General features: G+C 41.3%; 1 protein-coding gene across 14 annotated transcripts in view; it reads right to left on the bottom strand.

The window, feature by feature from the left end:
• Positions 1 to 13,579: 13,579 nt before the first annotated feature.
• Positions 13,580 to 24,884, bottom strand: part of CADPS (calcium dependent secretion activator) — a 478,500-nt gene continuing 467,195 nt past the window's right edge. For 13 of the 14 annotated variants that reach the window (XM_065884694.1, XM_065884691.1, XM_065884699.1 and 10 more), the window contains 2 exons: positions 18,060 to 18,164; positions 14,634 to 14,813 (listed from right to left, as the gene is read on the bottom strand). In XM_065884694.1, coding sequence (XP_065740766.1) covers positions 14,634 to 14,813; positions 18,060 to 18,164 — 285 coding nt within the window. Of the gene's footprint in view, positions 14,814 to 18,059; positions 18,165 to 24,884 lie in introns of all 14 variants that reach the window. The other variant, XM_065884698.1, reaches the window with a different exon arrangement.

Genomic DNA, 24,884 nt, shown 5'->3' with positions numbered 1-24,884 from the left:
CTGGGAGATGGAGATCAGGTTGAAGGTAGGAGGGTGGGGTATGGGATGTTTGTACGAAGCCTTGGCAAGTCCTTAGAGCTTAACTCACTGGGTCTTGGCCCTAGACGACACCAGGGGAAAAAAGAATCTTGGCTCCCTGGCAAGTGACCCAGTTAGCAGAACTAACAGTTCTGCTTTGGGAGAGGATGGGGAAGTTTATTTTAGCAGGAAAAAGCCTTGGGACCCAGAAATCAAATACTTGACAATCCCTTTGTGCAAAGCAAATGTGAATTCTGGTGGTGGCAATGGTTGCAGATCTGATCTCAGCACTTTAAGAAAGATATGAAGTAGAGTTCCCCATGCTCTACAGTAGGTCCTTATTAGTTATCTATTTTATATATAGTAGTGTATATACGTCAATCCCAATCTCCCAGTTCATCCCTCCTCCCGCCCCATTACCCCCTGGTAACCATAAGTTTGTTTTCTACATCTGCGACTCTACTTCTGTTTTGTAAGTAAGTTCATTTGTACCCTTTTTTTTTTTAGATTCCACGTATAAGTGATATCCCATGATATTTGTCTTTCTCTGTCTGACTTACTTCACTCAGTATGACAATCTCTAGGGAACTCTACTCAATACTCTTTAATGGCCTATATGGGAAAATCATCTAAAAAGAAGAGTGGATTTATGTATATGTATAATTGATTCACTTTACTGTACACCTGAAACTAACACAACATTGTAAATCAACTATACTCCAATAAAAAAAATTTTTTTTTTTTTATAATTTTTTTTTTTTTATAAATTTATTTATTCATTTATTTATTTTTGGCTGTGTTGGGTCTTCGTTTCTGTGCGAGGGCTTTCTCTAGTTGTGGCAAGCGGGGGCCACTCTTCATCGCGGTGCACGGGCCTCTCACTGTCGCGGCCTCTCTTGCTGCGGAGCACAGGCTCCAGACGCGCAGAGCTCAGTATTTGTAGCTCACGGGCCCAGCTGCTCCGTGGCATGTGGGATCTTCCCAGACCAGGGCTTGAACCCGTGTCCCCTGCATTGGCAGGCAGACTCTCAACCACTGCGCCACCAGGGAAGCCCCTAAAAATTTTTTTTAAATAAGAAATTTTTAAAAATTAAAAAAACAAAGATCTAAAGAACCTACAGCTAAAGCAGTTGAGGTGGGGGCAAGGACTAAGGGCTGGTGCTGTAATTTACATAGACTATAAAGATAAAAATTCTCTGCTTTTGAAAGAGTGAGACAAGATAAGACCCAAGGTGATGTAATTCATTCATTAGTTAGCCAGTACACGTATCTTGAGATTTTCTGTACTGGGCCTACAATCTAGATGCCAGGGATATAGTGCCTACCAAGATAGACACAATCCCTTCCCTCATGCCACTTACATTCCTTCATTCAGCCAATAGGCATGCATCAGTACCTTCTGTAAACTAGGCTATGGGCCCAGAAATGGATAAAGGACAATGGGCGTGGCTAGGATGGTCCAAGACTCTGAAAGAGGGCAGAGTGAGAGGGAAAAAGTAAAAAAGCAAACAAAAACATACCCAAAGAACTCCCTGACGGTGAAGTTAAAAAATTTTAAAACTTCTCACTCTAACAGAGGCCACAGGGTGAATTCATAAATACCAGGTTTCTAGAGGCATTTCCATGATGGATGGGTAGACTGCTCCTTTGGCAATTTATTGTCTGGTGCTTTTTTCTAGAGACAGAATTCTGGTCTGGATGGAGCATGGCATTTCTTAGGATATTAAGACACAGCATGAAACTCCCTTCTGGGCTTTGTAGGGCTGAGTATCTTTGAATCAGAGAAGGTTCTGGAATCATATCAAGTCAGAAGCCTGGCTCACCTGTGAGCTATGGGCCCACAGGCAGGTTATTAAACATCTCTGCAAGCCCCAATCGCCTACCTTGGGCAGGAGATGAACACTTACTTGGTCCCAGGGTGCTGAGGACCAAATGAGAAAAGGCACAGAGAGAGCTCAGTACCCGTGACTGTCCAAAGGAAAGTCCTCAATGAACATTTGCTACAGTTATTACAATAACTGTTGTTATTCATAACTACGGTCCTTCAGTCTGACTGGTGGAAAGATGAGAGAAGAGAGCAACAAGCTTTCTTATTCTGCTCTGTACTTGTTTTGCTTCTTTTTGTAAATAAAGTGAGGTGGGTTGTTGTTTTTTTTTTTCTGATTTAAAAAGCAGTAGAAAAATGTTGGGGAAATCAGAGAATTACAAAGGAGCCTATTAAAATTGTACATAATCCTATTACTCAGAAATCACAGACAATGCTTTGGCATATGTCCTTTCTCTGTATTTACACGGTTAACATCATATAATATATACTGTTTTATAATCTGCTTTTCCATTTAATATAGTATGACTATTACCCCGTGTTTGGAATATGCAACTAAGACACAATTTTAATGTCTCTGTAGTACTCCACCCTCTGGCTTTAACACAAGTTAAACAGTCCTTTGTGGTTGGATATTTAGGCTGGTCACAATTTTTTTTTTTTTTTTTTTTTTTTTTTTTGCAATAGTTCCATCAGGAACATTCTCACACGTTAATTTTGTGCATAGCTAATTCCTGTAGGACAAACTCCCAGAAGTAGAATTACTGTGACAAAAGATATGCACATTTTTAAAGCTTTAGATACCAAGTGACAAATTGCCCTTCCAAGAGGGGGTACAATGCCTCTTTCCCAGTGCCTTCCCTAACACTGGGCATTGTCATTTTAAAAATCCCTACCAATTTAATAGATCCCAAACGTATCTCATTGCTATTTCTGCCTATATGTTCTTGCCTAGGGCAGTCTCAGGTGCCAAATTATAGAGAACTTGGAACGTAGAAATGCTGGGACAGGCTGGGGTGACAGAAGAGAGGAAGAAATACGCGAAAGGATGTCCCAGAGAAAGAACCATCCAGAAAAAGGGGGGCCAGCATCACATATTTTGGGGCATCCAAATGGTTCCAGTTTGCTTTAGGTTTTAAGCATTTCATGAGAAGCCCCCTCACGACCTTGCTCTTCAGAAGCCACCAGTCAGAAAGTGAGCTGCTGCCCCTCTACATCTTCTAGACCTTCTGTCCCTTCCCAGGCCAGCTCCCCCTAGGTTCTGCATGTGGGTGCTGACCTGTAGCTGAAGGTCCAGCCCCAAGAGTGGGAGCCTTGAGGTAAGGAGGCTAATGTGGTCTCCCTCCCTCCCAAAGGCAGCTGAACTAGTTCACACCTCTCAGCATGCATAGAAAAAGAACCAGAATCTCCAGGCAAAGGAAGTACTAGAAATGAGAAGAGCAGTCTTGCCCATGCCACACAAACAGGAGAGAGGGTGCAAGGAAGAGTATTTACTCCCAAGAGCTAGATTTTCATGTTGATCTTCAGCATCTTCTCTGGAACCAGAGAACAGCATGTTTTTCATTACCTCTCTGATTTCTACTGAATTTTTCCTAATGATTAAAAAATAACCAAATCTTAACATGAGAAGTTTCCAACATACACAGAAAAAGTACAGAATAAAATAAGGAACCCATATACTTAGCCTCAACAAGACCAATCCATGGCCAATTCTGATTCAGGTACACCCCCACGTACTCACCCCCTCATATTATATTCTAAAGCAAGTCCTAGACATACTATTTTGTCATCCCTAAATAACTTCACTACCATCACCTAAAATATTAACAATAATTTCTTTGTATCATCAAATACCCAGCATTCCAATTTCCAATTTCTGAAATGTCAGAATTTTAAGTAATCTTTGGTTTATATTATGATTCAAATAAGGTCCTTACATTATGATTGGCTGTTATGCCTTTTAAGTCTCCTTTAGTTTATAGATTTCTCTCCATTTCTTTTTTTCCCCTTGCAATTTATTTCTTGAAAAAAATCAAAAATTTTTTTCTTTTGTTCTATAGAATTTTCCTTTCATAGTCTGCATTTTGCTGACAGCATCCCTACGGTTTTGGCAATTTTGAAAACTCACGTCTTTAGATGCTGTCCTTCTTATTGCCACTCCTTCTTGAACATTCCTTTGAGAGCAAATCTTTGCTGTCTAAGTCCCGTGGTCTGTGTACTCCTGTAGGGCAGCGGCATCTCTCGTTCGGTTTTGGTCACTGCTGTCACTTACACTCACCACCTGGACAGCAAGCACACCTGGTTTGTTGGATGAATCAAACGCCTGAAAGAACTATGTTCTTTTCATTATGTGTCTGCCCTGTACACCCTTGAACTCAGCTTGCAGCCCTGCATTTTGCACTACATGTATTTTTTCCCCCCACGTGTGGTTAGTGTCTAAGGACAGGATAGACCTCATGCTGGTTTTAAAAACACAGACATTTTCTCCACTGTTCTGTAAGGATGCTCCGCACAGATCAAGATTCGGAGTTACCGACCGTAGTTCAAAGGCTGACTTTTCATCGTCTATGGTTCTGGAATGTACATTGGTGCTTTTATTCTCCTAATATTTTATTATTATTTTTTTTTTAGCAAGTTTTTTTTTTAACATCTTTATTGGAGTACAATTGCTTTACAATGGTGTGTTAGTTTCTGCTGTATAAGAATCAGCTATACATATACATGTATCCCCATATCTCTTCCCCCTTGCATCTCCCTCCCTCCCACCCTCCCTATCCCACCCCTCTAGGTGGTCACAGAGCACCGAGCTGATCTCCCTGTGCTATGCGGCTGCTTCCCACTAGCTACCTATTTTACATTTGGTAGTGTATATATATGTCCATGCCACTCTCTCACTTTCTGACTAATATTTTAAAAGGTACCTAGTTGTTAACTGAAGAGAAGGCAGGCTTCCCAGACTTCTCCTTGGATATTGAGAAGATATTTATTTTAATTCCAGAATAAGGATTTCCTTTAGAGCTCCTGCCCCCTCCCACCCACACCTCCATAGGTCCCCTGGGGGTGGAAGTGGAGGTGGTACAAAGTTCTGTACGGGATAAACTTAACATTCTATAAGTAAGTGCTTGCTTGCGGAACGAAAGAAGAGCCGTAGCAAGGAAGTCTCCATCCCTCTCGTTAAATCAAATTGGAGCACATGCTTATTTAATATAGTCAAGTATAGGAAGAATTCTCCCTCAATTTTTTTGCAGACTAGATTAAGTTTTCACCTAGGGCACATAAAAGAGAAAATAAATTAATATTGATCACCTAGGAGGTTATTAGTAGATCAGAGTTTTGTGTCTCCAGACTCAGTGAATTTTGGGATGCAATTAAAATAATTCCTAATGCTTACTGAGTTCAAGCAACGTAATGGAGTATGCAATGAAAATCAAGTCTCCCTTCCACCTAAATCTCTGGTCTCTTTCCCTAGAGGCAACTGCTTACTCTGGTTTCTTACTGTGTGCCAGGTCCTGTGAGCTTACTAATTATTACCAGTTTCTGTTACTATTGCATAAATAGTGTGACCCTATAAAGCGAGTGGACTTGTTATCCTCATCTTCAGATGAAGTAAATGAGACTCAGTGTGTATCGGTGATTAGCCTAAGGCCACGTGTTTAGGTGAGTGGCAGAGCCAACGCTCAGAGCAAGCCAGCATGGGATCCCACACCCATTGTTCTTAACCATTAACTCATCCTATCTAGAAATACAAAAATACGACCTACTGATATCCTCAAACAGAAAAGTTTCATTTGTCAAATTGTTTTGGCCAGTTTGATGGTTTTACTTTCTTTCAAGATATTAAAACTCTACAGCTTACAAGGTTTGTATAAAAAAGAAAAAGACATGGTCCCCATTTTATAGGTAAGGAAATTAGGAAGAGAGACAATAGATAAAGCAAGGAGTGGGATGGGGAAGCGAAAGATGAAGAGCTTTGGCAGAAATTTTCAACTTTTCTGTGTGTGAGTGTGTGTGTTTATGTGTGTGTGTATGTGTACAGTACGGAAACCATAGACCCCTTTGACACTCTGGTAAGACTAGGGACGCCTTCTCAGCATAATGCTTTAAAATGCATAAAATAGGTACAATTCCAAAGGAGACCAACCGCATTGATATACGGTTATCAAAAACTTTAGAAAATAAGTATGTGGCACAGTGACATATAAGCTTCCTTTTCAATGCATTAAATAAGATCTGGTGGCAGGTGTAATCCTAAGGAAATTTAGAAGTACTGATGAGTGCAAATGATATTTTGAGATATTGCAACAATTGTCATGTGATATGAAAATATCTGTGATTTATCTTGGTGACAAAGTCACAGACAATGCAAGTGCTACTGTGGTTTGCTGCCTCCTTTTTTTTTTTTTTGTCTTATTCAAGTTCATGGACCTCTTGAATTCTAGCCTAACACTCCAGGTTCAGACTCTCTCCCCTGTAAGAGGACATGAGCAAAGGTTAGAGGGTAATACTTAACCTTCCATCCTGCACCTGCTATTAGTACTATACTTCAATTCCACATTTTTCTTGTCCAGATGATGCTCTGTTGAGACACTGTAAACAGGAGATTTATTTAAACTACACTCCTTTAAAATATTTTTAATTTGAAAAAGTAATAAATGCACATGGTTAAAAGAATCAAACATAAAACAGTATGTACTGAAAAATATGTCCCCTTTCCCAGAATCCCTCCTATATCACTCAGAGCTCTTGTTCACCAGCAACAGAAACTGACGGCAGAAAAGGAGTTTATGGAGTAGCTCACAGAATCCACTGAAGGCTGGGGAGACGGGTTCAGTCAGGAACCAAGGGACAAGTGAGGTGAGGCACGGCCAGAAGAGCCCCAGGGACAGCTCTGCTGGGACTTCTGCTGCTGCTGGGCAACTGCCCTGTCCCTGGATGCCCCTGGTCTCACCCGCAGCTGTAGTGAAGGTTTGCTAATGCTGCTATGCCTTTGGGTCCTTCTTTTAATGAGCTTGAAATAAGAGGTCATGCTTAGGGTATTATTCTGGTTATTTCTATTTTACAGATGAGAAAACTGAGGCCTAGGGAAATTAAGTAATTTGCCTGAGGTCACATGGTGGGTATTACCACCGACTGAGATCAGAACCAAGGTCAGCCTGACTCCAGAACCTGAACATGGGCTCTTGATCTCCACCTGCTACTCCTTCGTGCTATTCCTGCCACCCATGGCCTACAGATCCTGCAGCCCCTGCTTTCACCTTTACTTCAACATTAAATTGAGTGGTTTGAGCCCCCATCCTTTGTAATAACAGGGTCTGAGTCCCTCCCCATCTCAAGAACCATCTTTTTCTTACCTCCTGGGGGCAAATGGACACTTGTTTCTCATTCACTCCTGAGTCAGTTCTGAGCTCTGCCCTTGCCCTCAGTTCACTGTGTGGGAGGCTCTTCCCTGGGACAGATACCTCCCTTTCCTTGCATTCTCCAAAGAAATATTAATACTGTGTGTACAGCAGTGTTGTTACAGAGGTGGGGTGGTGGCAGATGCAATGTGAGCTTTTTTTTTTTTTTTTTTTACAGTGAAGGATGAATTCCAATTTCAGAGACGTTAAAAATGAAAAAAAAAAGTTTTATCTTAGAATCAATGAAACGTAAGAATTGATTTGACTAAAAGTTGGATAAGAAATGGATCAGAGATGGTTTTCCTTCTTTTCAATGTAGAAAGAAACCCATTTCCTTGATTGGGAGATCACTAGTCTAGGTTAATCTCTCCAGAATTATTTTATCAGAACTATCCCAAGTTTTGGACAGAAAGACATCTCTTCATCCTGCCAAAAATTATTTCGTAGGAGTTCAACTTGTAGGATCACAAAACTAGAGACTGTCGTTTAATTAAAGCGTCCTCTGAAGAGTTCAAACTTTCCAAATACATTGCGATGTCGATATTCTCCATATGCTCTGGAATTTTCAGTCTATAACCTTAATGTTTGATTTTTTTCGAAGGGTGGTTTTTTTGAAGGGTGGTTTTTATTTAAAATGAAAGTAATTGCACTAAAGAACACTGTGGAGGAATTTATTGTGCTCAAAGCCCTGTTCCAGGGGTTGACTGGGGAGACCGAGTGAGGTGCCCAGTTCAGGACAACAACATAGTGACATTCATACAGTGACATTAGAGTTTGAAACCTGGTCATAGCTTCCACCTAAACTGTACTTTTCTTTGCACCAAATACTGGCAGTATTTGTCTTCTTATGCTGCCTTTGGTTTTCTTTTAAGTGCGTTCCAAAATTTCCAACGCTTTCTCTAAAATCCGTACTATCTTCAATCACATGTTTCTTGCTTGGAGATTTAAGCAAAGCCTTGTTTGTTCTTCGCAATTGTATTCACTACCCAGGAAACAAGCCAACTTCTTTCTGATGGACAGAGGGAAATATGCCAACTTAACCATGTTTACAATTGCTTTTTGCCATCACATCATAGATTCTTAGGAAATAAGAAAAAATGCTATCTGGGTACTCTTGACTTTTTGTTACAGCCTTTGCATTCCTCTTATTTGTAGTAATTGTGATCTTGTTATTCCTCTGTTAGCTGGTGGCTGTGATCACTTGTTGGGTAGTGTTTTTCTTTGACCTTCAGTGTACGGTCGTCAGGGGAGAGGACTCTGCTGGCTGATGGCACCCTCTCCTCCTTTGCTCAGTTACAACAAAGGCAGATTTACGACTTTGGTTGAAATGCATAGATTCGTAAGAAGGAAAACAGATGACAATTTTCGTATTTAGATGAAGAAGGAAAACAACCTTGAATAAAAGATGAATATTGATTTTTAAAAATCTGTTTACCCAGAATTGCAAAATTGTGCATAATGTGATTTCAGATTGTTAACCATGTGCTGATGGAAATCGACCACAAAGAACACACTTATTTTGGATTTTAAAGTTTAAATAAAATGAACTTCTTAAAATTTATGTTGAAACAATAATGATACAACCCTTACTGGTTGGTTGATTTCCTAAAATTCTTACAGAATCCCAAATTTATGACAGCATGACTATTCACGCCGGCACCGGAAATTCAGGTCACGTTAATGATGAGGTGGATGGTTTTCCGAAAGCTATCGAGATTCATCATCTTTTTTAGTAATTCTTTCTTTGTAGAGAGAGGATACTGTAATAAATTTACTTTATGCTTTCTTTTTTTAAAAATATTTTACTTATTTATTTGGCTGTGCCGGGTCTTAGTTGCGGCACGCGGGATCTTGTAGTTGTGGCATGCATGTGGGATCTAGTTCCCTGACCAGGGATCGAACCCGGGCCCCCTGCATTGGGAGCGCAGAGTTTTAGCCACTGGATCACCAGGAAGCCCCTACTTTATACCTTCTTAGTCACGATCATCCTGAGGTGTGCCTCTCTGATGTTCACCCATTCGATTCAACCAACATTTACTGAGTGCCTATATTCCAGGCACCACCTGGCACACACAAAGAGATGCACAGTTCCTGACCTCAAGAAGTTGGCGGTCTAGTGGAGAGACAGACACATAAAAAAATCATTATAATACAGTGCAGTTAGACTGGGGTTGAATTTGGGGTGTTTCAGAAATTCTTGAGTCACACATTTCGAACAGACTCTTGGGTCACTTCCACAGATGGCTCATTTCCACCATTATGTTTTGATCCATCCTCCATTTCATCCTGGATTTTTCGTTTACCTTATTTTGCTCTTGTTTCTTCTTTGATTAGACAATCTCCTTAAATACAGCACAAGCATTAAAAGTCATACCGAAAATCTGTACGTGCAGACATGGAAATGGCCCTACACTGATAAGTGAAATATATGATGTGCCTTAGTAGGCTCAGGCTCAATCCCATTTGTGAAAATATATTTTAAAATATATATATATATAAATATGTAAAAATATAAATATATCCAACTGGATATTGGATATATGTATTATATATATAAATATATATCCAATATACTTATATATAATTTGAACATATTTGGAAGAATATATGCCCATCTGTTAGCAATGGCTACTTTGGGGAAATGGGTTGGGGAAGGGAGAGACTTCAACTTCTTGTTTCATAGAATTCTGCTCTGATTTTTTTTTAACTTAAAAAATTTCTTTAAATATTTTGAAAAAATAAAAATCCTAGTTAGCTCTTTGTTATGCGGAACAATAAGCCCAAACGAAATGAAACTAGATGTCCTCTTTGGAAACCTTAATCCACCCTTCCCATCTTAATCTCTCCCAACCCCCTGCATTAATCTTTCCATGAAGCCAGGCTCCCCAACACACTGAGCATATTCGTTAATGTCTTAAGTCAACATGTATTTGTTGACTGCTTACTACAGGCACTGGGAATCCATCAGAGAAAAAAAACAGCTTCAACCAAGTGGCACATCCCCTCACCTCCCTCTGCTTTGGTCCATGTCTTTTCCTGTCTTCTCTATGGGCTCTTCAAGACCCCCTCCTCCAGGAAGCCTTCCTTTCCTTATCCCTCCTCTGAACCCTCCTCTGAATCTTACAGTATTTAGTCTATATAAGTCTTTTGGAGAGTCATGACGGCTAGACTAAAGGTTCTAAGAGAACAGTAATTCGATGACTTAACATTTTTGTACTTTCAGCCTTCATTTATTAATTATATATTGAGTGACTACAATAAGGATAGAGTAGGGAAGCTGGCACAGATCACATCCGCCTGAAGTGGAGAGGAGCTACATGAAACATGTAATGATGAAGATAACCCCTCCATAAACACTGTGATGAATAGTATGAAAGAGAAGTAGAGAGCATCATAAGGATATATACCAGGGAAATAGACGCTGGACTGAGGGCAGGGTTTGGAAGGGCTTCCCTGCGGAAGTCACATTTAATTAGCTGGGATGTGAAGGAAGAGCTGAAGTGCTCAGAGGGAGGGGCCCAGGTGGGAAGCATCACGGTGCACAGGAAGTGAAAGATGGCAGGGGTAGCTGTAACCTAGAGAGAGAGAGGTGTAGGGTTAGCAGAGGAGGCTGGAGGGGTAGGTGAGGATCAGATCATACATGGCCTTGTACGTCACCTTAACCAATTTGGGCTTCATTCTATGAGCAAGGGGAGCCACTGAATTCTTTTAATTAGAGGATGGACAAGGGCACAGTTACCTTTCAGAAAGGTCCCACTGGCTAATGAGAGGGAATGGATTAGAGAGAGAGCCTGGGTGTTTCCAGCACCCCCCAGCCAGTATGGACTCAACTCTTTGTGGACTGATGACTAGTATAGTGAATGCTTTCCATCAGGTTAACATTTCCCTCTACATCTCGATCTCTCACCATCCATCTGGCACTTTTTCCTAAGGCCTCTCCCCTACCAGTCTTCAAATAACTCTAGAATTTTCCTCTTTTAAGAAAAGGGAAAAAAACGTAAACATGCACTTCACAAGAGAAGCTACCCAAACCTCCCATACATGTGTTGAAAGGCAATCAACTCCATTTGTGTAATCAGTGAACTACAATTAAAAGCACTGCACCACTTACCAGAATGACCAAAATTAGTGACAATACTTAGCACTGTCAAGGCCAATACCTACTGTTGTCAGGGGCTTTGATCCTCTGCTGGTAAGAGTGTCACTTCGTTCTTGTTCTGTGGAGAACTGGCAGTATTTCCTAAAAATGAGCAACATATCTTTACCCTCTGACCCAGCAATTGCACCACAAGATACATACGAAGAAATTCATGGCAGTACGATTCCTATGAGCCCCAAACTAAAAACAAAACGTTAACATGGATAAGTAAATTGTGGTATAGTCATACACTGGAATACTATAGAGCATTGGGAAGAAATGAACCACGGCTACACCAAGAGTATGACACACGGCAAAAAGAAGCCAGGCATAAAAGAATAGGTACTGTGAGTCTAATTGCACGAAGGTTTCAATTTAACTGATGCAATCAGAAACCAGGAGAGTGGTTACCTTTGGATAACCATTACCCCTAAGGAGGGGGAGAGACTGGGAAGGGGCACCAGCATGGATCTATCTGGGGTGTTCATTGTGTTCTAGTTCTTGACCTGGTGACGGTTCAAAGAGTGTGGTGGCCACTTCCACAGATCACCGAGCTGTATGCTTAGGATGTGTGCCCTCTTTTGCAGGTATATCGTATTTTAATTTAAAAAAAAAAAAAAAAAAAAAAGGAAAAGGAAACTTCAGATTACATCGCAAAGGAATGAAAAAGAAAGCTCTAGGTCCCCAGAGCTAGAGCTCTGTTTTGAGTCTGTGGCAATGACGACCTGAGGCTTGAACTTAGTCAGTTTTGTTGTTGTTGTCTCTGAGCTCTTCCGATGTCATGTCCTTCTCCACAGCCCTCCCTCCAGGGCAGTCCCGCTGGGGGATGGTATCCAACAGGACCCTCAGTGCTAGGCTGTGGTGAATTCTTCTTTTGAAGGAAACTTAAAAAACAAACAAACAAACTTGGTTTAAGGTCTCGTCTAACTTGTTTCTCTTTATGCCTCTTGGTTACTTATCTCACTCACTCCTCCAGGCTCCCGAGCATTTTCTTCCTTTTTCCAATCCTATACACTGGGCGATGCTCTCTCTTGTGCATCTTTGAGTTGTTTTTAATTGTTGAGAGAAATATGCTTTAGTTTTGCTACTCAAAATATCATTAACACAAATATATTTCACAAAATTCTACCTTTGCCACACTGACTTAACTTTGTGCTGTTAGGCGATCAAAGATTTTTCGCACCTGATGCTATATCCCCATCATTCATCTGAACAGTTCTATGCTAGTATCTCTAACGTTTCTGAGTGGAGCTGTGTAACCATAGGGCAAGTTACCTTAAGCTTTCTGATCTCAATTTTCTCGTCTACAATGAGGATAGTAACAGTCCTCTCCTCTTACAGTTGTTGTGAGATTTGAATGCCGTAAGACATGCAGGATGTATAAGATAAATACATTCGATAATAAAATAGTCGCCCAATAATGGCAACTATTGGCATAAAATAGTTGCTCAATAAATGGGAGTTGTTTGAAGTACTAAGGGCAGGAAGTACTGGTGATCTGTCCCTGCAGACCTCAAGGATTAAACAGAGAGACACGCTATTTAGAGGGGTTGATCTGTCGAGACCAACTGGTGAGAATTCTGCCTGGTCCTATTGAAAAAGTAGTCATTTCTCTAAAACTGCAGTCAGCCCCAAGGAAAGGTCAGCTTGATTTAGCGGCAGGCACAAATAAAACAGGTAAGGCTACCAAAATGTTTGGTTTCTTTTAAACTTAGGTGAGTATACGGCTGACAAGGACTGGGGAGCGAAAAGAGTACTCCGTGTCTTAGAGAATCTTGTAAAATGCTTTAACAAATATATAAGAATCATATATAATTGGCACACGCTTTGTTTGAATGCAAACACTGCTGTTAAAGTGGTGCTTAAAAACAGTTTGTTGGCCTTCTCTTCATACAGGAGAAACATTTCTCTCGTTTACACTACTCTCTTCCTTAGCAAACCCTTATTTATCCTATAATGCAAGTGTAATCGGCCCAACATGTCCAAATGCCCACAGATTCTGAATTAGTGGTGTCTGAATTAATGGAATTTTAGGCTGTTTCTCGTGGAGACAAGCGTTTGAAAACCACCCACTCCAACAGTTTCGAGAACACTCTATGAAAATGACCCCTTCCCTCCTCTTTTCCCGTGTCTTCCTGCTTTGCGTGTTTCAGTTCTGGCTTTCAAAGGAGACAGAGGAAAAAAAAAGACTCAAAAGTATTCTTGGGACACATGAACAGTTATTTATTGAGGAGCCACAGTTTTCCACACTTTCATAACTGTAGGCTTTATATAAGGCAAAAGCAAGATGGATCTACTACTTTACACAGAAAGAAAGAGCTCTGCAGAGGACCCCAGGGTCACGCAGTTACAGATCAAAATGCAATGTACATGACAGATATAAAAAACAGTGTGAAACAAAATAATTTAAATTATGGTTACAATCTACTGAAGGAAATATCCATGTCTTATTATAAACACGTTTATAGTCTAGGGTCATAATTTAAATATTCAGGTCTTTTTTTTTTTTTTTTTTTTTTTACATACACGGTTATTGAAACATAAAAGCAAAACATAACATTTAATAGGATGAACTCTGATAGAAGACAGTCGCTCTGAACTGTGCTGGATGTTATGATAGGATCGCCCTTGCCATGGCAATTAGGAGGATCAATCCATTGGTATGTAGCCATCCTTTTTTGGGTAACTATCTGGATAAATGAAAGGATGGGTTAACAAGGACACCAAGGGTTCATTTTTCAGTTTTAGGGGAACAGAAAGAACTGAAAGTTGGTTATTGGAGACTTGCCTTCTGTTTTTCAAAAAACAAAGCAGATCTATGTGTCTTAGTTAAATTCATTTATTGTACTCCTTTAAGTAACTGGCACCCACATATGGGAAACAAAGAAAGTACCTGGCGTACTCGCCCTCACATCCATTTACCGTCGACGCGCACACAGCACACTGAGGAAGCATCACTGAACTCTGCTGATAACAGGGGTACACCTAGCAACTGAGCTATGTATTCTCCATAAATGGTATTTAAAGAATGGTGCTCCATATTGCTTGTAAACAGATAGACATGGATTCAGGAAATCGTAGAGTCGAAGGTCGTTTGCTAATCTTGGTACCACGTAGCTAAAATGGCAGTTGTATCATCAGTACACATCTCATGGCATGGTAGTTGACAGAAAATTCCATAGTGGGGTTAACTAACAGACTAAGGACATGCATTGATTACAAGACTCTGGCCTAGTGGACTCGAGGCCCAAGCGTTCTAATCGTCCTCTTCGTCTTCCTCATCACTGTCCTTCATGCTGATCCCCTGCAGACCCCCGCCCTCGCTCACGGACGCTGTGGCCTCCTCCACAGTGAGACGGTTCCGGATGGTTTCGTAGGTCTTGCTGTTTAAGGTTGAGTCCAGGACTCCTTGCAGTCGGAAATCTCTATAGGTTTTCTAAGGAGGGAAAAGATGCAGTGATGAGGGACATCTCATCTCCATGAAGGGAGGGACAGGGCACAAGGCAAGCATGGGGGTGAGAACACTGACCTCAGCTAAGTATCACACTTCATGCACTGGCACATGAAAAGCCACCATGCTCAGATTTCACTTGTACTGAAAACTGAGATTTGTTGAATGACAGAAAATGAGAAATGGTGACAGGATAAACTGTATTAGATGAGACAAAGCAAAGAACATAAGCTTGTGTTTATTCAGTTCTGTAAAGGGAAATGTTCCATAATTGTTTTGGTTCTTTTTTTTTTGGTCTGGTTCTTTCTCTTAGGTTTGTATCATATCATATGATAGACAGTGAGAGGCTATAACACATAAATAATGGATCAAATGATTACGGTATTTTACGATTTCTGCTGCAGTCTGGTCCTTAGAATTTGTGAGGCTTGTAACTGTGTATCCCTCTGTCTCATTCACAAGAAAGACATATGCATGTCGGTATACGAAACCGATCACGGGCAGCAACAATTAGGGGGAAGATGGAGCGTTAATGCCTCATCAATATGTTGCGGGCATGTGACATTTCTCGTCTCCTTAGGAAAGAAGTGTATCTATTCTGTTCACAACTTCACGGTCTCAGGGAAGAAATTTGGCTCTATTTCAAGAACAATGGTTTGGTACTGCTGAACCACAAGTTCTTTCTTTGTTCCTTCAGGCGATTTCTCTTGGATTTCCTTAGGTATCCCAGGGACTGTTTTTCTAGGAATCCCTTCGCGTTAACTGAACATGACCAGAAGCATCTGGCTGTTGTCTACTTCACAGAACATTTTTTTTTGAAAAAGGTCCCTCTCTAACTACAACTCTCCTCATCACGCTGCATGTCATTTCAGCTACTGATTCTGCTGTTTGTTTCTCCTCTTGATATGGGAAACTTGCTAAGGGGTCAAAAGAAGGAACGGTAACATACTTCAACGCCACTTGCATTATGATTTCTGGTTTTTGGAGTCCATCTGATGCAGTCCTAGTGTCAATCACCATGTCAACCACTCCTGAAGGTCCCATGTGGTAATGACTGCAGAGTTAACTAGTGAATGCTTTTCAGCTCAGTGAAGTCCAGTAATAAAAGATTATGGATGGGATGACCACGTGTTCCCTTTGCCAGTGTATATCTATGGTCCCAGTACGATTATTTGTAGCAGCTTCTTTCTTTCTTCAAAGTCATCTGGTTTCGACACTAAATTCAAAGGTCATCCTAACTATGGACCAAGCTGCAAGGCTAGGTAGCTAGCGGAACTGTGTCTGTACCTGGAGGGGGAAGCGTAGGAGGCTGAGTAAAATGCTAGGTCTGGTGGAGACCAGATATCCCGATGATTTACTTGATTTTTCTGTACTTTTCAATCACTTAGAATTGATTGCCAGAATATGATGGGAAAAAGGCAGAACTCATTTGAATATTCCCCTCTCTAGTCAAATTCCAGAGCTGTGAGTTTCCCAGCCAGACTCTGAATGTCTAAGGGCAGGGACCACACAGAGTCATTTTTAAAAAATACTCCATCTTGTAGTATACAAGTAGGGGCTCAACTAATATTTGTCCAAGGTTGGATGAATAAATGCTTGCTGGATAATGAATGAATGGATGAATAAACCAAGTGATGCAGAGGCAGGAAAGAAAGCCAATTATCATTGGAAGTTTGCCTCGGAGAAGGAGGCCCCTGGGTAACGTACTTCGGGAAGAGGTGGTGAATTCTGCTTCATCCCTCTGTGCTGTGGCTCTAGTTAAGCTGGGCCCACCTTTGGCAAAAGTGAAGGAGTTCCTTCGGCAGGGACGTTTCTGTGTCCCTTGCCTGTGGTTCGTGTTTGTGTTGTTTTTGGCAGAGGCTAAGAAGAAACCTCCTCTCTGACTTATATTTTTTTCTTAATAAAATATTGCTAATTCTAACAGTCTCAACAAAAATCTGAAAATCAGTAATGGGAAGATATCCTAACACACTAAAATTCATGTCTTCTTTTCATGTCTACCCAGGAAGGGTCAAACAGAAAAAATTCCCCTTAAGAGTATTTATAGCCAGAAAATGGAATGCAAGGGGTCAGGCAATGGTTAGTGCGGCTGCCTTAAGGAACTGAAATTTAAATATATGAAAATTAGGCTGGGTGCATAGTCCAAGTGCATAGATTTCTTTTTTAAGAGCTGCAGTACACTGCTGTCTGCAACCTTCCCTGGGAGGACTCTTTGTGAGATCAAATGCATATGATAATAATTCTCCTTAACTACACTCAACGGAACAGTAATTGGTTTTAAGTCAGCACTGGGGTAGAGGAGCACCTTCAATAAAATGGCGCTAATCCGAAAGAGACTAAGAAATGGGGCAGGGTTGAGGGGGGGGGAATAGCGGGGGCGGGGGGGGGGCGGGGGGCGGGACTTTCGGCAAACTGTTAAGAAATGGAAATTCATCTCCGTTTTATCATTAAAATATTTTTAAAGAGACTGTGCTCTGAATGAGATTTTTGCGTACGAATGTTTCAAAACCCTCTATGGTGAAGCATCAAATGGAAACTGAAATGATCAAAAATGTATTTACCCCCTTCTGTGATCTTATTATTTCATGTAAACCACTGTGATTTCACGCTGAAATAATTATCATTAGTCCAAGGCACACACACAAGAACAGGGGGCAAAAAAAGCTACGTTCAGGGTATGTTACCTCACCTTCGTGATCCTTTACATTTGACTGTATACACGCATTGTAAGAGAAACTACTTCAATTAACTACAAAGAACAATACTGATTTGCATCCAGATAATGATCACAGGACATATTTAGAAAGAGCCGGAGGTAAATATTTCTATTAAATTAATTGTGGCAAAATTTTATTTAATTAAACCATAAATGAAATTGGTAAGGGATGCGATTAGCACAGTGGTACCCAAAAGCCAGCTTTTGAAAGTTTAATGCAAAGGGCGTGATGGCTCTTGCAGTATATTTGCATGGCAAATACATAAAGTATTTTTCCAGTCTGGATAAAATATCAAATTCCTTTTTATTAAATTTCCCTTTGATGTCTGAGTGATAAATTAACCAGGCATCCCAAAGTGATTTCACCGGTTTTTCTTGCCTGAGATACTGTTTTAGGAATCACCTTGTTTTATACACAAACTAATATTTTTTGTGTTAAGGAAGTTCTGCAGCTTGCCAGTGAAATGTATTTCAGTGAGCTGTTTGCAAAGGAGAATCATTATGTTTTCTTTTACCTTTACCATCCTAATTAGTGTTTTCAACTGATAAATGTGAAGCTGTAAGTCCATCCGGTCCGTCAGCCAGGTACAGATCACGTTCATGGAGCTGCTGTACCATTGCTGAAAAAAAAGACAAAAGTTCTCCAGCCAACACATCACGGAGCATTTAAAGAACAGAGACGAAACAGGCCACGTGTGAGCACCCTGCTCTGTTCCAAGAGGAAAACAAAATGGTTAAAGAGAATTTGAGAGCACAGAGATCATGAACAGTAATTGACGCAAAAATCACGAGGTACCAGATCAGCCGAAAAGAGATCCGTTTGGACTTTGAATAGAAAACAGAACTCTTCCACTATACACACCTCATATACAATCGATTCATAAAGACCACCGTTTGCTCTTCTGATTCTCTTTTTTGTTGGTTCATTTTACTCAGTTGAGATTTAAGTCACTGTTTGTGTCCTAACGCCATTGCCTCGGGTGTCCACGACGATGGGGGCTTCTCCACTGAACCAATCGATGCCACGTGCTACTTACCTTTTGAAAAAATCCAGACCCTGTCTGCTTAGGACAATTCTAGGCGTCAGGCTGAGAGCCTGAGGAGTTTAGGGCAAAGTTTACCTACATTTACTCTAGAGGGGCATTCGGGTAAAGACAATGAAGGAGGGTTTCTCTTTAAGGGCCAAATTATACTCTGGGCAGCTTATGTGGCCTTACGTTGGCTGTGCAATCTGTTTTAATCTTAACACCAAAAAATTATGGAAGATGAGAGGAAAAAAAAACATCTACAAATGAGCTCATTTCAAGCTGTTGAAATCATACTTCCCCTTAAGGGGGTTAAATTTTGCTTCTTGTCTGTGAAAAATGCTTGAAGCTGTGTCACTTTAGACTGCCACCCCTGTGGTGCACGGAGTCTCTGGTGCGGTATAATTTTGCAGTACTGCTCATATATTCATAAATCTCACTCGGAGACATATGAACTGTGTTATGAAGTGTCAGTACAAAAAAAAATCTAATCTTTTAAACTTCACCAGGTTTCATTACGCATTGCCGCTTATACCAAACAATTTACAAATAAAATGAAAAGGTGTGGATGGACCTATATATTTATTTATAGGGCATGTATATGAACTGTGCGCAGAAAAGATGTAAAAAAAAAGTGGTTAGAGAATTGAAACGCTGCATACTCTCCTGTTAACCAACACGCACACGCACACACGCACACGCACACCAGTGGAGATTTGAAAAGCATAAATAAAAACATGTTTCTGATGGTAACTCCACCCTTTCTCACCTAAAGATCATCCAAAATCAGTTTATGCCTAACACTCACAGTTTTTCCGAAGCCTTGTTTCTGACTTAATTTCTTTAAAAAAAAAAATTAATTTGGGTTTTTACTTGCAAGGTAGAACTGCCAAGTTTCACCTTGCAAGAAACGACACAGTCTCAGCCATGGCGTTCAGAAGCCCTCTTTGCAATCTTTCGTTCCTAGGCTCTTTCCTCATCAGAGCCAATTGTGGCTCTCCTTGGAGCCCAGCCGCAAACAGAGACCACACTACCCCAATCAAGGCAGCACTGCAGCCTCACAGCCAACTTCTGCTCTTTTAAAGATCACGGAGGCGAAACTGTCAGTTTCAGGAACCTTCTGTCCCTCCCCAAGGGAGCAGGAGGAGTGGGGGGGGGGAGGGATTTTTTTCTTGAGATCCGCAGTTCACTCCACGTAGGGAGCGGGTTTGCCCTGGTCAAGCTGCTTCAGGCATGGACAGGTTTTCCCCTCTAGGAGTGAGAACGTTTCACTGAAACTTTTTTTTTGCGGGGGGGGGGGGGGGGGGTTGTGATTATTTGGAGGTGTTTTTGGCACCTCCTGGCTTGGGATTCCGGAGCTCTTGATGTCATTGCATCTGGGTTTGTTAAGGGGCCAGGGACAGGAATATGACTAGGTCATGGGTGTTTCTATAGCCCTACTTTACTCTCAGCTGGGGGACCTCTTGTGTTTACCCCAGGCCTCAAATTCCATATTTACTGACTTATTCTGACATGAAATCTGGGGGCTCAAATAATCTATTTTGAGAGTCATGAGCAACGCCCCCTACCCCCGACTCCTACCTCCTGGGGTTGGAAAATGACCTTCAAAGGAACCTGGGTGACCTCCTGGCCAAACCTACAAGACCAGGACCCCACGATGAGTGCATCTCAGGGACACAAAAGAGGAATGTGGCACTCTGGCTTCTAGGCAGAGGTGGCATTTTGCTTTGGCTGTGACAACGGGCAAACCAGCGCTGGCTTCTATCACTGCCAGCAAGCCTTGTGCAACATGCCTTTTTTTCTTTGCTGAGAGATATGCCACCTTTCAGGGGAAAAAAATAACGAACTCCCCCCAGCCCCCATTTTATATAAGTAATTCCCATTCTTGTAAATGGCTTTTGGCTATTAAAAAATAAAAAGGGAAAGGTAGACTGCTATCAATACTCTTTCTCTGCTGTTGAAAGGGTAGGGCGGTAGGAAATGCATGTAGCGATGGATGGATCAGCGCATCACGCTCACAGATTCCCACCCCAGGAGAACAAGAAAGCCCTGGAACATCCATGCTTTTTCTCCTGGATCTCACATCTAGCAAAAGAAGTGTAAAAAATGTATGATGCCCCATTGGCTACACATTTCAAGAGGCAAAAGGGAGTAAGTCACGCCTTTCCAAACCTTATGCTCAGTAGATGAAATTGGAGGCACTCTTGGATGAAGCACAGCGCTAACTTGGTTTTCCAGAAAGGCGCTTAAAGGCACTTGGATGTTGGAGAAAGCAGGAGTCACTGCCTTCTAGAACTTTAAAACATTAGAGGTGAAGGGGATCTTCCACAGAGCTCCTCCTTTGTAGAGGAGGAAACAAAGGCCCAGAGAGGTGAAGTGACTTGCCCAAGGTCACACAGCTAGTGAGTCCAGAAATGGCAGTTTCCCAGGATTAGGCACTGGAGTGAAAAAGCTGATCACCTAATGACTCCTCCCTAGGAGGGTGTAATAATGCACTGGACACGAGAGCTGATCTTGTGTATCACTTCCCAACTGTGCATTCGGGGGTATCACACTGATATCTAGAAATAGGCCTTAGTGGGGGTTTTTACCCTATGGAAATTGGCAAATGCCACAAACCAGGGCATTCTCCCTTCCAGAAAGCCAGTTGTTATAACAGTCAGTTCACAGTGCTTATTAATCAGGTTTGCTTTATTTGAGATCGATGCTAATACAGTAGATTTGTTATGATTCTTCAAAAGAGGAAATTCATCAAACATTTTAAGTTCTCCCCACTTTGTTTTGTCTCTGGTTCAGATATGCCTTTTCCAGAGACAGCCTGATACCTGGGCACTAAAATTTTGGTAAAATGCACTCTAAACCCTTAGAAATAAAAATTGTGAGCTGATGACATATACTAAGTATTTAAGCATACTCACGACTCCTTTGCTGCCTGCCCTTAATTCAGGTATATTAAATGGAAACTTTCTACATAAGGTTACTTTAAGCCTAAAAAAGCCCTAGAGAAATAAAATCCCCAGTACCCTGGGTACCTCTAAAGTATGTTCTCTGGGGATAATTCTGTGAAGGTGTTAGAGTTGGAAGCCAAAAGGACGCCCGTCATAGCTCTGGCCTGCAGGAACTTCTTGGGTAGTTAAAATCACCTGAAACTAACATGACATTGTAAATCGACTACACTTCAATAAAAAAAATTTTTTTTCATTGAATGCAAAAAAAGAGAACCTGGAAGGCTGATCTAAAATGGTGCCATTTAATTCTTTTCCTTCCCTCCCTTCCCTCCCTCGCTCCCTCCCTCCCTTTCTTCCATCATAGTTGTTGAGAGCACAGGCCTTACCTCTCTTTTGCCTAGGTTTGCGATCTTGGGCAAGTTACTTATATTCTCAGAGACTCATTTTCTCAGTCAGAAAATGGGAATTAATCAGCCTTTCATAGGCTTTTTGATACTAAATGAATTAATGTTAATAAAGCTCACATCACAGTACTTGGCACATAATAAGGCCTCAATATATGTTAGCTACTACCAAGACCACCACCACCACCAGCATCGTCACAATTCTCACATCACCGTCACCACCACCATCTTCGTCATCATCACCATTAACACCACCTCTCTCCTCTTTTTCTCTCTCTTTCTCAACCCAAGAAATACCACAAAACAAGGAAGAAAGCAGAGCAAGTGACCAGAGAAAGGCATGCAATGGTGGAAGAAATTATTCCTATTGGAATATCTCTGGAATCATATGCAAGTCTTACAGGACACATGACTAGCTCAGAGTAATTCCACTGTAAAGTTGTTTGTGTTAGATCATCACCCAAACCTAGAAAACCATCCTGGGTGCATTCTACACATTTAAAACTATACTGACCTAGATTTATACACTGGATTCAAAGGATTCAGACAAATAACGAGTGATTTTTCAAACCCTGTGTGGATAAATTACAGCTTCAGCTTGGGCTGGCTACTTCTACTTATTAGCTGGATAAACTCAAGCAAGCTACTTAACTTTCCGACCCCTAGTCTTCTCTTGGGGTTAACACTTACTTCATAGGATTACTGTGAGTGTTAAAAGAGATAATTATGTAAAGTGCCTAGCATAGTGACTGTCACATAGTAGGCACTCAATAAAATTTAGCCTGTGCTGTTATTTATTTTTTTTTAATTAATTAATTTATTTAGGGCTGTGTTGGGTCTTCGTTTCTGTGCGAGGGCTTTCTCTAGTTGTGGCAAGCGGGGGCCACTCCTCGTTGCGGTGCGCGGGCCTCTCACTATCGCGGCCTCTCTCGTTGCGGAGCACAGGCTCCAGACGCGCAGGCTCGGCAGTTCTGGCTCACGGGCCTAGTTGCTCCGTGGCATGTGGGATCTTCCCGGACCAGGGCTCGAACCCGTGTCCCCTGCATTAACAGGCAGATTCTCAACCACTGTGCCACCAGGGAAGCCCCCTGTGCTGTTATTATGACTCTCAAAAACATAACAGGTATCCTTGTAATATACCGTACAGAAGAATTTTCTTGATCCATTTCCAGTAGAAATTAACTTGCCGATAATCGGGCCACACATTCTGCCCTGCAACTACACTGACTTCATGCAGAAGAATCGTTATACGCAACATGTCTCTCTGTCGTGTAGGGGCTCGCTACAGCTAGGACTGGGGTGAGGCGGGTGAGGCAGGATCTTGCAAGTGCAGGGTCGGATTCTGCCTTTAATGAACATTTTAGTATTTTGTTCATCACGGATTTTTGCATTCATTTTGATTTTTTTAACATATTAAAATATGTATTTGGTTACTATATTTTCTGGCTCCTCCTTAAATTTTGCAACTGAGAAGTGAGTCATTCACCTCTCCCTAGTCCCCCAGGCTTGGGTTCAGTTTCCCCTGGGAACTTTATCCTTGGGAAGTGCTGCAGGATTGTGAGACAGGATGAATACTGCACACCTCACGGGACACTATAGGGTTCCCAGAAAACGGACTTTCACTTGGATTTGGATAATCCCTCATCGGCAGGATAGAGTGTTCCTCCAGTGATTGCTGCTGCCTTTATGCCTCTGTCACCACAGCCACCTAGATGAGTCTAAATTCCCTACTCCCACCCCTATCTTGATGTTAATTCAACGTCCTAAAGGGACCTTACTGTTAATGATTCATTTGTTTTTGGAGCCAGCCACATCGCATACCTGAGTGGCAAGGAAAACAAGGGACAGAGGCTGAAAAGGAGACAGAACCACTGGATGTGTTTCCATACTCATTAATTACAAGGGTAACATACCCGCGTAACTTACACAACCCCCCATCAGACAATACCATTCCACAGGACTTTATAGAGTCTCAGTTTTTAACAAAGTCCTATTTTGTACAGGATTCCTAATACACACATACATACACATTCACAAAAGTAATAAAAATAGTTACCTACTCATTGAATACCGAGTCCTTACAATGTACAAGCACTGTGAAGAGCACTCCACAAGCATTGTATAATTTCATCATCGAGTTGAACTCTTAAGAGTATCTATAAGGGGAGGGATGGACTGGGAGTTTGGGGTTGGCAGATACAAACTATTACATATAGAATGGATGGACAACAAGGTCCCACTGTAGAGCACAGGGAACTATATTCAATGTCCTGGGATAAATCATAATGGAAAAGAATATAAAAAAGAATGTGTGTGTGTGTATGTGTGTGTGTGTGTGTGTGTGTGTGTGTGTGTGTGTATAAAACTGAGTCACTGCTGTACAGTGCAAATTAACACAACATTGTAAATCAACTATACTTCAATAAAAAATAAAATTAAAAAACAAAACAAACAATAGAGTTTCAATATTATTAACAGCCCTGTTTTGTAGATGAGAAAAAGGGGCATAGGTAAGTTAAATAAGTAGCCTGTGGTCACACAACTAGTAAGCAGTGGGACAGGCTTCAAGTTGGTTATTTACCACTGCATCTGTATGAGCTGTCACATTCAGCTCAATAATTTTAAAAAGCAATGGCTTGTTTATATAGAAACAGCTCTAGTTTCCAGGTGCCTTTTCAGCAAAGTCATTCAGCTCTGAACTTCTCAAAGGACAAGTGTATGGGTAGGATAATGCTCTTGGATCTGTCTCCCTCAGAGCCCAAGCTTGGCCTGGTGTTGAAAAGATTCTACTTTTTTATGAGCTTAGAAAGTCACTAGGCAGAGGGAGGGGAGTCAGGGGTTTTCCCACGGAAAACCACTCAACAGCCTTAAAGAACTAATGGATGAGAGACAATCATTGCTGACTCTTAAGGGAAATGATTAGAAAGTTGGATGGGGACGAGAGGTGCCATTTCTTAGGTAGC

This window comes from Phocoena phocoena, chromosome 10, assembly GCF_963924675.1.
Source record: "Phocoena phocoena chromosome 10, mPhoPho1.1, whole genome shotgun sequence".
NCBI lineage: Eukaryota > Metazoa > Chordata > Mammalia > Artiodactyla > Phocoenidae > Phocoena > Phocoena phocoena.
This window is presented reverse-complemented; position numbering and strand designations above follow the sequence as displayed.